The sequence below is a fragment of the Ipomoea nil genome, unplaced genomic scaffold, assembly GCF_001879475.1.
Source record: "Ipomoea nil cultivar Tokyo-kokei standard unplaced genomic scaffold, Asagao_1.1 scaffold1932, whole genome shotgun sequence".
Taxonomy (NCBI): domain Eukaryota; kingdom Viridiplantae; phylum Streptophyta; class Magnoliopsida; order Solanales; family Convolvulaceae; genus Ipomoea; species Ipomoea nil.
The window spans coordinates 374334-391682 of NW_017618360.1; the positions used below are offsets into that span (position 1 = coordinate 374334).

General features: G+C 32.8%; 1 protein-coding gene across 1 annotated transcript; it reads left to right on the plus strand.

Annotated features, from left to right (window-relative positions):
• Positions 1-6522: 6522 nt before the first annotated feature.
• LOC109193860 (two-component response regulator EHD1-like) lies at positions 6523-10214 on the plus strand. Its single transcript, XM_019344692.1, has 4 exons — positions 6523-6706; positions 8456-8608; positions 8716-9066; positions 9592-10214. The coding sequence occupies exons 1-4, from the start codon at positions 6523-6525 to the stop codon at positions 10212-10214; spliced, it is 1311 nt and encodes a 436-aa protein (XP_019200237.1).
• Positions 10215-17349: the final 7135 nt, after the last annotated feature.

Here is a 17349-nt window from a genome sequence, read left to right on the forward strand (position 1 = left end):
GAATTTCGAAGATATTGTTAAATCTCTTGCTACTAACACTTTGCAGTTTCAACAAGAAACACAACTATTCCAACAAGAGACAAGAGCTAGTATTCAAGAAACAAAGGCTAGTATTCAAAACTTGGAAAGACAAATGGGCCAACTAGCAACTACGGTAAGTCGGTTAGAAGCACAGAGTTCTGGCAAACTACCCTCTCAAACGGTGGTTAATCCAAAAGAAAATGTAAGTGCAATTACTGTGAGAAGTATGTCGCTGGAAAGGAATGTTGATTTAGACAAGGAAACAAGTGCAGGTAACATTGTCAATAATAAAGAGACGTCCCATGGTAAGCTTTCTTCTTTTTCTGATTATGAACCAGTACCCCCATTTCCTCAAGCTCTTTTAGAACCAATAAGAGGAAACTCAAATAACGATTTATATGAGACCTTTCGTGAATGTGAGAGCAATAAACCATTTTTAGATTCTATGAAAAAGGTACCTCGCTATGCAAATTTTCTAAAAGAGGTATGCACATTGAAAAATAAACAAAATAAAGGAGTTGAGGAAAGGAAAGTGCATGAGAATGTCTCTATGGCTAGTCAAAGCAATCTTCCTGAAAAGTGCAAAGACCCAGGTATGTTTACTATTCCATGCATGATAAGTGGGGTGAAATTTGAAAATGCTATGTTAGATTTAGGAGCTTCTATTAATGTCATGCCATATTCTGTTTATACTTCTTTAAATCTTGGACCCCTGAATAAATCTAGTATAATAATTCAATTGGCTGATGGATCTACTACATATCCTAGGGGTGTGATTGAGGATTTGATTGTTGAAGTTAATAACTTGGTTTTTCCTGCTGATTTTTATGTGCTTGATATGGAAAATAATAATCATATTTTGTTGGGAAGGCCATTCTTAAAAACTGCAAAAACAAAAATCGATATTCATAGTGGTATGCTTACAATGGAGTCTAATGGTAAACTTGTGGCTTTTAATATATATGATACCATGAAATCTCCTAGTGATGATAATTTTACAATTTTTGTTGATTCTTTGAAGTTTGTTACATTTGATGAAATTTCTTCTAATGAAAATAAAGAAGAAAAAAATAATAAATCATCTTTGAGTCCTAATCTGCATGAAGGGGCTATTTCTTTGAATAATCATAATCATCGAAGGTACTCAAAAAGGCGATGGAAATTTAAAGAAATATCATAAGTCGAGCCAACGACGATAAACAAAGGCACTGCTTGGGAGGCAACCTAAGGTGTGTTTGTTCCATTCTTTTTCTTTTATTCCCTTTTCTCATTCAATAACCCTTTTTCTGTGCTTTTTTGTTCAACATTGGGGACAATGTTGATAATAAGTGTGGGGGAGGGAATTTAGTTTTATTATTTGTTTGCATATGTCAAAATTTTCAAAAATTTTCACAAATATTTTACTAGTATTTTATGCAAAATAAGTATTATTTTGAAAAAAATTTATTATATTTTTTTTCCCTTCTTGGAATTCATAATATGATTGAATAAATAGTTTGGCAAATTGTGATTAGTTTGTTAGCATTTCTTGTTTGATATGTAGTGGCTAGATTAAGTAAGCAATAAACCTGTGAGTGTTTTGAGCCACTGACTGACACTTCGGTCTTATTTTCTTTCTTTTGTGTGATTTCTTCCATAATTTTGTTTCTCTAGAACTTGCCTTGATTCTCTTTTAAAGCTAATTAGACCATGCATGATTCAAATGTGATTAAGGCCATTATTTGATTTTGAGCCTCACTAGCCAAATAACCGGTTTGTCCCATGATTTATTTTCCTTCGTTAACCCACTTTGAGCTTTATGGCCATTCTTTTCTTTATTTTGAACCACATTACAAGCCTTTTATATCTAAAAATAATTCCTTCACCCAGCTGAATAACTAGTGGAGCAAATTTTGAATTATTCTTGTAATCTACGTGAGGTTGTGAGGAAGAAGTGTGGGGGAGGTCACTTTCTTGTGTTAATATGATTGAGAATGAGGTGGGTTGTATCTTCATTACCGATTTGTCGCTGGTCCTCTACGAAAAAGAAAACGAAGACAATTCATGATTCCAAAAAAAATATGGAGACTGAAAAAAAATGAAGAAATGGGAGAAATGATGAATGTATGTTGAAAAAAATAAATGTTGCTGAAATTTATGAGAAAAATGAGAAAGAATCAGCAATTAGTTTTGAGTTGAAGCCACTCCTAAATAAATGAAGCAAGGAGAAGTTCTTGTAATTTTGAGGAAGAATTCTATATTTCTGAGAATGATAATTGGGTTGAAATGTCAATAGGAAATGCTTTGAATGAAAAACTGAGGGTGTTGATGAGCAAGGGTGTTAGATTCTTTGTATTTAATTGCTCCTCTAGTTTGAAGGTTTTGTTTAAACTACTTTCCTAAAAATTCCCTACCTTAACCCTAGCCCCATTACAACCTGTGAGAAGCCCTTATGATTTGTGTCATGCATGACTCTTGTAGTGGTGATTGAGAAGATATGCAAGCCTATGGTAGATCAATTTTATAGGAATGAACTTGAGTGAAATTTATACCCATCAAACACTTGAGTGATGAGTGATATTCCTGTGAGGGCTTACTTATTTAGTTTTCTCCATTTTCAAACAGGGTGCTAACTTATTAATTGCAGGGTGCTTCAGATTGTTGTTCATGATATGTTATGAGTTTTGGGAATTTCATTTCTATTTACTTCGCAAATAACTTTTTTTTTTTGCTTGGGGACAAGCAAATGTCTTAGTGTTGGGGAATTTGATATGCACATTTAACACTCATATTTTAGGTACATCTTTATAATATTTTTATATTAATTATTTAATATTATTTAATAATTATTTCATTTTAGAGTTTAATAATTAATTAGTTAAATAAGTATTTTATAATAATATTTAGTTAATATATAATTTGTGTTTTGAACCCAAAAGCTTCCTCTCTACTTTAATTTAATATTAAGCATTTTTTTCGTCCCAATTACTACAAAAATGACAAAACAAATAAAACATTTGTGTTTCTTGATTCTTTCGTACAGCGCATACGACAAAATAGCAAGAATTGAATTGTCAAATGTGAAGGCTATTCCGTCGGCGACTCTTTTGCGGAAGTGCATGCGGCGAGAAAAAAAAGAGGAAATGGATGGTGCGGGTGGATTTGTGTTTATTTTTAGAATGCTATAAATAGTAGTAGTTTTCATTTGTAAATCGTTCATTCTTGGTTCATTCTCCCCCTCTCGAATATTCTTTAAAGTTGTTATCAATGTCCATTCGTGGCTAATTTCTAGTTTGGTTTAGTGAATTGAAGCCCCGGAGTTCATTATGCTGTAAGGTTATTTATTTATTTTTATTATATATATTTTTATGCATTTGAGTATTAAATATTCTTCTAAATTATTTGAATAGTTGTATCATTTAATTGCTAGGGAGGCCTACTAGTTATATAATTGATATAATTATTTGCTATATTAGATAATGTTGTGCTACAAATTATTCTAATATTCAGTAGCAACTGAGGTTAATTATTGACGGCTTAGTGATAATTGGTCTCGGGTAGAATATTTTCCTAAATTAAATGCAACCGCTTGTGCTTGTGTTATTTAGTTTGTCGGTTTTCCTGGTTCCTATTGCTGCTATTAAATTAAATCTATAGCGCTTGTCTTAGATTATTTAGTAGTTAGGGGTAATTAAACCGCTTGTGCTTTATTTACCTACAACTAAGGGAAAACAGAAACGAAATAATTTCACGACAAATATTCAATTGCATATTAATTACTTTATTAATCAATGATCAGTGTTGAATTCCGGTGGTGGATCTTTACTAACCAAGGTCTCCTATTATAAGTGTTTTCGATATATTATTTTCATTGCTTTATTCGTTCAATTAAATTTCTTGTTTATTTAAATTCTCTTTTATTTTATCTTTATTCTCGATATATTCCAAACCCCCCTACCTTTAATTTGAGCACAAAAGTTAAACTAGTTACTCCTCGTGGGATCGATCCTTACTCCCGCTACTACGTTTGTAAGGTTTTAATTTGGGAGCCTACGACAGCTCACCATTTGGCCAGCCAATAGATTTGACGAGACGTTGGCGTGGAGTGTTGCGACCGTGTTGGCATTGTTGCATCTTTGCATTGTGGTGCAGAGTCGCGGCATTGCAACTTTGCGGTGGTGCGACATGGTGGCGCAACAGTACATTCTAGTCTAAGAAACATCTGTTATGCTGCCGCTAGCTATTGGAAATTATTGAATTTTCGACCACCTGAAAGTGATCTTAAATCAAGTCGAAAGTAAAAAGTGATCGGAAATAGCAACAAACGTTTTTCCGGATACCAAAATTGGTCAGAACAAGGCTTTCGACTTATTTAAGATAACTTTCAGGTGGTCGGAAATTCCATAATTTTCAGTAGTGTTATTTGGGCTTGGGTCAATTCTTTTATTTTATTTCTTTCATTCTTTATACCTGACCTGTTATTGGGGTTTTTGGGTCTGTTCTTTATTTAGATTTCTTTAGATTAGTATGGGCTCAATCTAAAGGGCTAAGTATGGTTTATGGTCACTTTTGAACCATCTTTTGTAAGTCCCTCTAATTCCTTTGATTAATAAAATATATTTTGTTAAAAAAAAAAAAACTACAAATCTGACCCGGTTTCAACTGTGATTATATATATATATATATATATATATATATATATATATATATATATATATATATATATATATATAGTGTAAGGTTCTCGTGCGGTTGAATGCTTCCCGTGCGGTTGCGCGGTTGATTAATGTGCGTGAGGTTTGTACTCAATGTGCGTGAGTATTGTGTTTAATGTGCCTGAGATTTGTACTTAATGTGTGTGGGTGTGTAATGTTAATGTGCGTGAGTTTTGTACTTAAGGTGTGTGAGTCTTGTGCCAAAGATGCGTGAGTTGTGTGCTTAATGTGCGTGAGTGTGTTCTTCATCCGCTGCTGTGAAAATTATGCGCATCCACTACTGCATTTTCTTCTTATTTTTTGTTTCGAAGTGGTGGAGGAATGGATTTTGACTTGTTTTTATCATAAAATCAGAACAGCCATATGTGCGTTTACATATATCCATCCATTCACACACAATCAGAAAAGCTTCACACACATTCTCTTTCTGTTCTGCTTCCTTCTGAGCTTGTAATTCTGAACTCAAGTCACGCACATTAAGCACAATACTCAGGCACATTAAGTACAAAACTCACGCACATTAACTTACACACTCACGCACATTAAGTACAAATCTCAGGCACATTAAGCACGCGACTCACGTACATTGAGTATATAACTCACGCACATTAATCTACCGCACAACCGCATGAGAAGCCACAAATGCACCTAATCCCTTCCCTATATATATATATATATATATATATATATATATATATATATATATATATATATATATATATATATATATATATTCCCAAGACCTCAAGAGAACCTCTGTGTTCAACTACATCTAATAACTCCGATGTAATAATTAAAATAATTAGCTAAGGACATCATTAATTAACCTGGTTACCATGAAATCCACCATGTATTCGAGTTGAAAAATCTACAACTACTATCCGATGATGGTTATATTTGACAAACTTAGCTAAAAATGTAGCTGAAAGCTTAAAAGGGGCTGAAGCTGAAAAGCTATAAGTTAGGAGCTATAAACTAAAAGTTGTTAAGCTAGCTATTATGCTTGAAAGTGTTTGGTAAAATTAGCTTTTTGATAAATTAATAAAAGTAAAAAGACAAAAATGACATCTTCCTAAAATTTAAATTAGTTGGTTTACATATTAAAATTTAACATTTTGTCTTTAAAAAAATAATATTTTAAAATAAAATTATTAGCATAATCATGATCTAGCATCCCATAATGAAGTAGCAATATTATTGTGAATCTCATTCATCTCATAATAATAATAATAATAATAATAATAATAATAATAATAATTGCATTGAAAGTTGCGGATAAAGGAAAAGGGAAAAAGGATTTTAATTGGGAAGAGTAATAATGTTATTTTTTTAAAATAATAATGATGAAGATGAATAAAAAATAAATAAATTATGAAGCTACTAGCTTATTTTGTAATGCTACCTAAGGTAGCATTTCAAAATAAGCTTTTATTTTAAGCTACGAGCTTATTTTAGAAACATTAGCAAACAAATCTTATAGCTTATTAATAGCTTAAACTCTTAAATAAGCTCTATTAAACATATGCACTAACCCACTCTTACTTGCATAATGTAACATATTTATTCGCTAATGAGCACAATTAACATAGTGAGTTGCTAATGGAGGCAGCAGTGGCATTAATTCAGTCTTATCCTATTCTTCTCCCTACTCATAATACTCACTCATCAGCATTAAATATGTACGTGCACGTACTATGCGTATATTGCCGCCCACCCAATGCAAGCTTAATTGCACTATATCAACAAAGTAACAGTACTTATGGCGGCGGGTTTTCCTAATTTTCCTCACAATTTTCGGCTAGTCGACATGGGAGAATTCGGAGGTTTTTGTCACAGTTTCTCGCAGGTTGTTACTGATGATTTCCAGCCGCCACGGCGTATGCATGATGTTCATGTGTTAATCGTTGAGCATCGCGTGAATTTCGTCGCCAATGCTAAGGAGTTTGGAACTTCCATGATTGCAGAGATTCTTAAGCAATTCTCGTATGAAGGTATAATTATCAACTTCAATTCTTCGTCTTTTTATTTAATTTTAAAAAATATAAATTTATGTTTTAAGACTTTTAATAAAATTTATTTGTGTTAAGTTTTTGCATGCCGCATGAATCTAATTGGTAGAACAAAAACAGTAACCTTTTAAGTCAACACAGTTGAAAGCGAAAGACTAAAATATGAAATTTTCATTGATTTTAATAAAAAGATCAGTGCATGCAGGTACTAAATCTGCAGATAATCAATTACATGTAATATATGTCCATCAAATACTGAGTGTCTGAGTATAGTACTAAATATTGTTTTCTTAATTATATTTTCGTTTTTTTCACTCAAAATATCTTTAAAAATATTCTTAGGGTTTACATAAATTATTCAAATTAAATCAATTTTATATATATATATATATATATATATATATATATATATATATATATATATATATATATATATATATATATATATATATATATATATATAAAACAGTTGTCGTACACAGCTCAAATCCCATGATGCGTAATTGGGTACATATTTTAATTATTATTTAAAAAAAAAAAACTAAATAGAATTTTTGCAAACTAAACACATTTAGTGGAGTATTCATCTTTATTTTATTTCATTTTATTTTATTTATTTCCCTTATTTATGGTAAAAAGTAACGTATATGTACAACTAACAACCACCGTTCCTTGCTTTAATTATATTTATAAATTATAACAAGTAAATATTAATAATGTTTTTAAAAAAAGAGAGTAAATATTAATAATTGTGGCAATTTATATCCTACACCACGGTGCGCGTTGCACTATGCGCCCAGATGCAAAACGACGTCGTTTTAATTATTTTTTATTTTTAAATTTCCCGTCCCAGTGAATGGCAGTAGTTTTTTCTTTAAAAAAAAAAAAACCCGCTGTTCAAGAATATACATAATGTTATACTAGAATACACATAATGCTATACATGAATGTACATAATTATATAACAAAATATACATACTCTTTTTAAAAGATAATATACATAATCTAACATAATACATAATAAACATAAACTTTTAACATAATACACATCAACTCTTAACATAATACACATCAACTCTTAACATAATACACACAGATTTTCTGATTCGGATGTACATAATTGTATAAAAAGAATGTACATAATTGTATAAAAAATACACATAACTGTATGAACCAATACACATAACGTTGTGAACAAATACACATAACGTTGTGAACAAATACACATAATTTCAGCAACTTCCTACCGCGCCTCCCAACACTACCCAAAACGACGTCGTTTTGGGAGGCGCGCGGCGCACAGTGCTATGTGCGCCGTGGTGTAGGATATAACAATTGAATAATTGTAAGGTATAATAAATTAATAAGTAGACTGGGCCACATGTGAACTATGTGGTGCTGTGAATAACTAGACGTGGTTTGGAGCTATTACATAAAAGCATGGTTTTATGTGTAAATTCAATATTTAAGTAATAATTTCAAGATTTTTTTAATTCCAAAAAAAAAAAAAAAAAAAAAAGCGTGAGGAATGTCAGATCAACATCAAAACGGAAATAATATAAACTATTTAATTCATTATTAACTTTTAGTACGTATACCATATTATTGTTACGATCAGTTTTTATATAGTTGAATTATGTAATATTTTTTCAGCTAAAATAATTAAATTTATGAACTCTAATCATATATCTTAATTTGGAATTAATTATTAATTTGAATTGACTTTGGCAGTGACTGTGGTGGAAAGTGCAAGCCGTGCACTGTCAAGACTCTGCAATGGCGAGGAGAAATTTGATGTGTTAATGGCCAACTTTTACCAACCAGACAAGAAAATTAACGTTAAACTCCTCCAAGAAGCCATTAAAAGAAAATTGCTTGTCGTCCGTAAGTACTTTATTCGACCTAGGTGTTATGTGTCATATATATCCATTTTACAAAGATTAATGTAATCTGGTAAACAATACATTATTGTTTAATCAATAATACTGCAGAGATTAATGACGAAAAGGATGAAAATGGAGATGAGGTGGCAAGGAGCGCTATAGAGCAAGGAGTGTTCCTTTACCTGGAAAAACCATTTCCGGTAGACATGTTGAAGTACCTGTGGCAACATGTGTATAGGGAAAGAAGACTCATGAATCACAGTAGTCAGGCTTTGGATATAAGCATGGCGGCAGAAACGTTAATCAATGGACAAAACAACATTGTTTTCACCGACAATCAGACCTCGACAGATTCAAACAACATTAATCATTTGCCCAGGAGAAGAGGGGCCAAGTTTAAGTGGACTGAAGAGCTCCATGCCAAATTCATTGACGCCGTCAATCAGCTTGGAGAAGGAAGTACGTTCCTGTCTCACTGCACCTTACCCTTATTTGGATTACGAGAGAAATCCTATTTCCTATCATCCTTTTGAATGTGAATAAACCTCACTTTGTGACTTTAACAGTTAAAGTATCACAAAGAAGTAAATCAACCTAAATTATCTATAGTTGATCAGCTCAAACAAAGGGAAAAATGATTTAAACTTGTGACCTTGACTAGGGTGAAGTTACCTCCACCTTACCTTTATTATTTTGGAGCTGACCTAATATTATTTTTTACAGGTCACATATAACATGTAGACGTGTTCGAACTTCTTTATATTATTGTTAGGAAAAAATGTGATAATATAATGAATTGTTTATCTTTATAAAGTGTACGTGCAAGTAGTGTGCAATTAAACCAACATTATATTACTTGATTGATGGTTTGATTGCACACATTTTAAGTCCAGTGACTCAAATGTATTAAGATGATAAATTTATAACCTATTTGACACTTTTTGCTTGTTTTCAATTACTATTTATTTTTTTTGTGACAAATAGATTGCTATCCGAAGGAAATATGGGAGAAGATGAAAGTGCGAGGTCTGACAAGAGAAAAAGTTGCTAGTCATTTGCAGAGGTGTCGTGACAACAAATGGAGGCCAGTGGAGGAGCATGGAAATCGTCGCCGGTCACGAACAATGCAATTCTCGTCCTCTCAACCTAGACGCCCCCGTCACAAAAAGTTCGGGTTTATGCCAGCAGTCGAAGAAACCAATAGTAATGGAAACATGCCCCCGCAAGAACAAATTATTGCTGCTGCGAATGATGAAATTTTGTCCCAAAATGGTGGTAATAATAATGAGTTGGGAAGCTCAGTGACAGTGTCCACTAATTTCGTCACTGATACTGATGTAAGAGTACCACCTCAAACTGTTCAAAGTTCCGCAGACATTATTGTTCATGATCGTCGCCTGTTGGAAGATGTACAAACCCACCCAGTCGTCACTAATTCACTGAACGTTGACGAAGCAGCTGTTGTGAATTCGTCGCCAATCCCCTGGCAGGTCGTCGGAGAGCCGGAGTTTGATGAACTGCTGGATATCCCGGAGGAAATGTTACCTTGGATATTCTTCGGCGGACAACAACCAGATTTTCCTTGGCAGCCGACGCTTAGCAGTTAGCAGGGCGGAATCCTCCGGAAACCGGATCGGATTATGGTGAATATGACATTCTAATCTAAGTAATTAAATGAATGTGTTTTGTCCAGAATATTTCTATGACTTTAACATAAGTAGTCTGTGTGAAGAGTTTTTGATTTCCAGTCTGTATCCTTAATTAATAATTAGGTGACAAATTTGGAGCATAATTTCTAATTTGAATGGGATATATTAAAATGCCCTTGGTTACTTATGCTAATGCTCATCAGCAGTGTTGTAAAATTTTACCTAGGTAGCAGTCGTCTAGATGCCAGCTAGGCCCTCGGAACGTCAAGGCTATGCCAACATGATTTCAGCATTAGTTGTGGCCGGCAAGCTGACTAATTGATCGGTTCGACCAACTAGGCAGTTTAGCCGGCCGTTTTATTTTAAAAAATCATTTCGCTCAAAACGACATCGTTTTGAACAAAACGATATTAAAACTTGTTGTGCAAACACATACGGTTAATAGAGATTACTATCAACGATGCTATCACTTATCGCATTGTAACAATCCAACCATCGCACACATAAAAGGATTCAATTGCCCTTCATCTAGGTGAAGCTGAATCTTGGACTTTGTTTAAAGGTTTAATTTGATATGGGCATGGAAAAAGGGTACTAGGAATCTTGTTGTGCAATTTAATCTTTTGTCACCCTCGGATGAGGTGTGTCAAACTTTGGAGGAAGACAAAGTGGGATGCTGTTAGACTAGAAGTGTAATGGCGAGGAACCTCTCTTGAAGTCTTGGGGTATTCTCCCATCCTTTTATATCCAATATATATATATATATATATATATATATATATATATCTACAAATTTAATAAGAGCGAATAATGTTAGGCCCTTAACTGGAACAAAAAAAATGTCGGTACTAATTGTTTCTTAAAATGAATGGTTCATATTATTTTGATTTTAGTATCTTTTAATGATTTTCCTTATTTACCCTCTATTATATTATTTTCTTCCCTTAAATAACCCTAAATTCCGTTAGTTTAAACTTTAGTAACGGAATATTCCGTTAACTATTTATTATTCTTAACATACTCTTAATTTATATAAGGTCTTAGGTTTGAACCTCATCCCAAGTATAGTTGGTATAATTGTTAAACATATATTATGAATATGTTAAAATGTATTAAAAAATATATAATATAAAATTTAACATAAACTTTAGTCAAATAATTAGCTCAACTAAATACATAGCATTCAAAGTTGAGCATCAAAGATTATAAATCAGGAACTACTTTAAAGTCATTTGATTTTCTTGAATTTTTTATTAAAAAAAACAAACAAACAAATTTAGGTTAAGTTTTTTTTTTGTTTTGTTTAATTAATATTCTTTTGATTATATTTAGAACAAAACTTAATATTTCAATTATGCTTTTACATTATTGGAATGATTTATGCCATTATGGTATTAATATTTTTTTGTATTTTTTTTATAATGGTACAATTGTACATTACTTAATTTACAAATATTATACTATTATTTTTTTTATCGGACAAAATTGTTCTTACATCATTGTCAGACCTGCGCGGCCTAACAACAAAGTTATTGATCATAAATACAATTACACATGGACTCTAAAACGGTAGGATCATTTTCCAAATAATTGACAATGTTAACATCCTACTAGCTCCAATTGAACAAGTTTACACATCAAAAATTTATCAATGCATGAAAACCTTATAACGAAATTTGTAAGTTAATTTTTACTATATCATTATATTAATATCTATTGTAACCATATATTTTGAATTATTTATTATCATCCTCTATTGACAGCAATTGTAGCAATTGTCATGGACAAACTCTCAAAACAATTTGTCGCAACAAGGAATGGAAATTTAAAAAAAAAATCATTGATTTCTTTATTGTTGAAGAAAAGTATATATGACAATTTATTGCTCTTATTAATTAAATAAATTAGTACCTACAACAAAAATAATACATATGCATTTAGTTAATTTAGAATTATATGTATATAATGCTTTATTTAAAAAAAATTATTCATTATAAAAAAATTGAGTAAATACTAGTCAAGGTCCCTCGAGTTTGGTGGTTTCACCAGCTATAGTCCCTAACTTCAGTAATTACCATTCGTAGTCCTCTGAGTTGCGAAATGTGACCTGCTACCATCCTTCCGTGATTTCTTTCCGTCTCAGCCGTTAAATGCAGGGGTAGATATGTTTTTTGACATAAATAATTCATTTTTAGTTTCTTTCGTATGGACCTTCTTCTCCTTCATTCTTCTTTAATTTCTCTCTCTCTCTCTCAACGTTATCTTTAGATGAATAACAAACAGAACACACCGGACCTTTGCTCACCACCATTGCAATCACCCTAACACAGACGGAACCACCCCAACATGGGCGGAAAAATCGAGGACCATCGGAAACTGGGAACATCCGCAAGCATCTCCAATGCAGTCCATACTCCAGGCGCCATTTCAGAGAAACACCATCCACATACAAGGGTCAAATAACAGAGGCGAACAAGCCGGAAACATTCCATTCGCCGGACAAAGCACCCAACGCCAGAAAAATCGATAGAAACTCGAACACCAGAAAGAGACATAAAATCCGAGCAATAAATCTGAAAAAATACCTTCATCTATAGGTGGTGATACGTCAGTGAACTCACCCCTGAACCACCGATAAAGTCAACGTTATCTTTAGTCTCTAGCAGATAGATGAGCATTAAAACTTGAGTGCCACTAAAGTTCAATCCCTGCCATAAGGTGTGAGAGTTTGGGTTTGAGATGGGTTCCTAGATATAAACTCTTCGAGTTAGTTCGGCACTCAAACGCCCGAGTAATGGAGATGGAGATGTCAAAAGAAAAAATGGTGAAAATGCCCAAGCTTCAATAGATCGATGAGAGTAATAGCAGAGATTGAAAGTTAAAAATCTGAAAATGAAACATTGGATTGACAACTCAAGAGTGGTTGTCTTCAAATATGTGAGTTTGATAGAGCCTTACATGCATCTGCAAGCTGAAGCTATCACTAGATTTCATTATCTTCTTTTTGGCTCATATTCTTTATGCACTGGAAAAAACCTCGTATTGAGTTATTAATAACGCCGACGAAGGGATGCGTCTTGTTAAATGTCTGTGGCGAGGAAATTAAAACCACTGCAGGGCAGAACTAGTTTTCGAGAGAATCAAGACTTGCGCCTGGTCGGAGACCGAAACAGTGAGAGATTGGTCGAGGATGGGGTCGGGGTAAGGGAGAGCGAAAAGGGAATCAGAGAAAGTGAATGGGTGTCAAGAGAACGACGGAAACAGAGAGTGAATGGGTGTAGAGTGAGTTCGTCGGAACAAGGTGCGGCGAGCTTGGCGGTGAAAATGGTGGACAAGGGGAAGTCAAAGTAGAGAGTGACGGAGACGTGGGTGGATAAAGGTTTATCAGAATCAGTGGAGTGTGGGTCAACTGGCGTGGTGTCAGAGAAAGAAGGAAGACGAAGTGGTTTTCTTGCAGCTGGAGATTGGAGAATATAATGGATTGATTAATGGAGGATTATCAGCTGGAGCAACACCACTTGTGGCAATACAAAGGATCAGTATAGCAAATGACATATTTACCCCCATTTTTGACGGCTTAGACAGAAGGAATTAACGGAAGGATGGTAGCAAGTCATATTTGGCAACTCGGAGGACCACGGATGGTAATTACGGAAGTTAGGGACTATAGGTGGTGAAACCATCAAACTCGAGGGACCTTGGCTGGTATTTACTCTAAAAAAATTTAAAAGAAATATAATTTCATTAGTTATATTATCTTTATTTTCTACAATTCAAAGATTCCTTACCTTCAAATTTATTAATTTATTATATTCACTACATTGTTCATTGTCTTCTTTTTTACATTATCATTTAATTAAATATCAAAGTTATAATATAAAATATGTTATATATATATATATATATATATATATATATATATATATATATATATATATATATATATATATATATATATATATATATATATATATATATATATTTATTTATTTATTTATTTATTTATTTATTTATTTATTTATTTATTTATTTATTTATTTACCAAGTATTTTATACAAATATAATAAATATTAATATTTTGTTCAATACTTTCACATGATAACCTACGGCACACATCTCATAACACATGTAGGGAAAAAACTACCACTACTAAATATCAATAGGTGTTTGTACGCTAAAGAGTTCATATTACAACTAAAATCTCAATCATATACGCAGCAAGACAAATCTAAAACTTCCTACACCATAATCTTTGCATCTCATTGCATGATGAATCCTTATATGCTGCTATCAGTAACCTAATAGCAAATGACACACTACCAATAAAAAACAAAAAGGACATGTACTGAAGATGAAAACAATAGCAATACTACCCAAAAGAGAATTCAGAAGAATTAGATAAATTTAAACCAAAAGTAGTATTTATTTAGACGATATCGCTTTAACACTAAGTATTTAGACTAACGTTATTACAAAGTTGCAAACATTTATTTTAGTGACAATTATAATCAATCTCTCATATATTATCTTGCATTTATATACTTTAAATTACCGATTTAAATAAACAAATTCAACATTTATTTACCTATGCATGAACATCTCCTATATAATATTGCATTAATATAATTTGAAATACTTATTTAAAAATAATTATTGGGCATTATACAATTCGCGCAAAGCGCGTATACTAATAAGAGCCCAAGAGAGTTAGGGCTATAATGGGTAGAAAAAATGGCGGTCACAGATTTTAATCAAATGAATGGCTCAGATTAATTAAAAGATTGATCATATTTAAATTTTACACTAAAATTTCCTAAAATACCCACACACCGTTACTAATTCCGTTAAAATTTTAAGAATTGCCGTTAGTTCACCGTTAACTTACTCATTGATTTCAATAAAAAAAGGTCTTAGGTTCGAAACTCATCCCAATTAAAGTTGGCATAATTAGTACTCTACTTTACTCTTATTAAATTATATAAATAATAATTTAGTAGTTACAACAAAAAATAATACATATGCATTTCTTTAATTTAGAATTATGTGTCCACAATGCCTTTATTAAAAAAAAAATTATTCATTATCAATCAATTAAATAAGAGAAATAATTTTATTAGTTATATTGTCTTTATTTTTCTTCAATATAAAAATTCTTTATATTCAAATTTATTAATTGATTATATTCGCTACATTATCCTTACAATGTCTTTATTCAGTGAAAAAAAATTTATTAATTATCAATAAATTAATTAAAAGAAATATTTTCATTAGTTATATTGTCTTTATTTTTCTCAAATGTAAAAATTTTTACATTCAAATTCATCAATTGATTATATTCACTACATTATCTATTATCTTTTTTGTGCACTATTTTTCTAATTAAATATCAAAGTTATAATGCTATATATTTATTTACCAAGTATTTTATTAATACCATGAAAAAATTTAAAAAATATAATTAATAAAGTCAACCATATTAACTACTTGAGAAATTTTGTGACAACGAGAGTATTCAAATCACACAACAAATTGAAGTGAGAACTACCTCGCAATGTCCTTGTTTGACAATCAGCAGTTAGCGGTTAACGTTAACAGATTATACTAGCGGATTTGACCAAATTTATTTAATTATTAATATTGGGTAGAAAAAATGACCGCTAAATTATTAAATCAAATGAATGGCTCATATTGTTCAGGTTTTAATTTTTTTCTTTTAAGATTTTCTAATTTATCCTTAATTATATGATTATCCATTTAACTTTTCCGTTAATTCACCGTTAGTCTAATTTTAATATTAAAGTCTAATATAGAATTATAACTACACCATTAACCTAATTCTAAAATTAAAGTCTTAATAGAACTTAACCACAAATCCTAATGTCGGAATCTCCTCAAACAATATTAGTATATATTTAATATTTTATGTCCTAATTTTTATTTGTTCTCCCTTATGTCCCGTATTTGGTTTCAACGATACCTATACAATTATTTTATTGACAATTATAATCAATCTTGACTATATTATCTTGCATTTGTAAACTTAGAATTACCTATTTAACCCGCACGGGCTTAGCTCAATGGTTTAGTGGGTAGTATTTGGGAGAAGAGACGAAGGTTTGAACCTCGGCGGCGGCAGTGCGGAAATTATGTCCAAAGTGGGCAGATTCCTTGTGCGTATCAGCATTTGGCCCTGTCTGCTGAACCATTGAGTCACCGTGATTTACAACTTCCCACAATGCTCTGTCGGGTCGGAGTGTGGGGGGCCCTTGGGGTTGGGGACTCAACCTTTGGGAGAAGAATTACATATTTAAATACGCAAATTCAACCTTCAATTATCTATGCATGAACAATTTCAATATAATCCTGTCTTAATATACTTTAAAGTACTTATTTTAAAAAAAACATTGGGCATTATCCCAATCGCGCAATGCGCGTAAAAAACTAGTATATATATAATTACACAAAGAACAGTGGTTGATTGTAAATGTAAAACATATAACTATCTTTATCATGACAAATTTATAGCACGTTTGGTTCACGGAATGAATTTTGAGGTAATAGGAATGCTATTCCATAAGGAATGGAATATGCAAGGAATAGAATAGGAATTGTATTCTATTGTTTGGTTCGCGGAAGGAATAGACTTTAGGAACTATATTACAGTGTTTGGTTGATTTAAGGAATAGAAATGAAATATGTTTTAAAAGACATAAATACCCTCATAAAAATATGTGATGGTGGCGATGGTGGTTGTGGTGGTGGCGGTGGCGATGGTGGTGGCGGTGGCGATGGTGGTGGTGGTGGTTGCGGTGGCGATGGTGGTGGTGGCGGTGGTGGTGATGGTGGTGGTGGCGGTGGTGGTGGTGGTGTTGGGGTGGTAGTGGCGGTGGCAGTGGTGGGGGCGACGGTGGTGGTGGTGACGGTGACGGTGACGGTTGTGGCAGTGGTGGTGGGGGCGGCGATGGTTATGGCGGTGGTGGTGGTGGTGCTGCTGCTGGGTGGTGGTTCTGGTGGCGGTGGTGGTGGCGGCGGCGATGGTGGTGGCGGTAGTGGTGATGGTGGTGGTGGCGGTGGTGGTGGTGGGGGCGGCGGC

What these genes read in the sequence shown, in the direction of transcription:
- LOC109193860 (XM_019344692.1), top strand. Translation starts at nt 6,523, where the DNA reads ATGGGAGAATTCGGAGGTTTTTGTCACAGTTTCTCGCAGGTTGTTACT. An exon ending in TAAGCAATTCTCGTATGAAG is followed by an intron (nt 6,707 to 8,455) that starts GTATAATTATCA and finishes TGACTTTGGCAG; the next exon opens with TGACTGTGGTGGAAAGTGCA. An exon ending in AAGAAAATTGCTTGTCGTCC is followed by an intron (nt 8,609 to 8,715) that starts GTAAGTACTTTA and finishes ATAATACTGCAG; the next exon opens with AGATTAATGACGAAAAGGAT.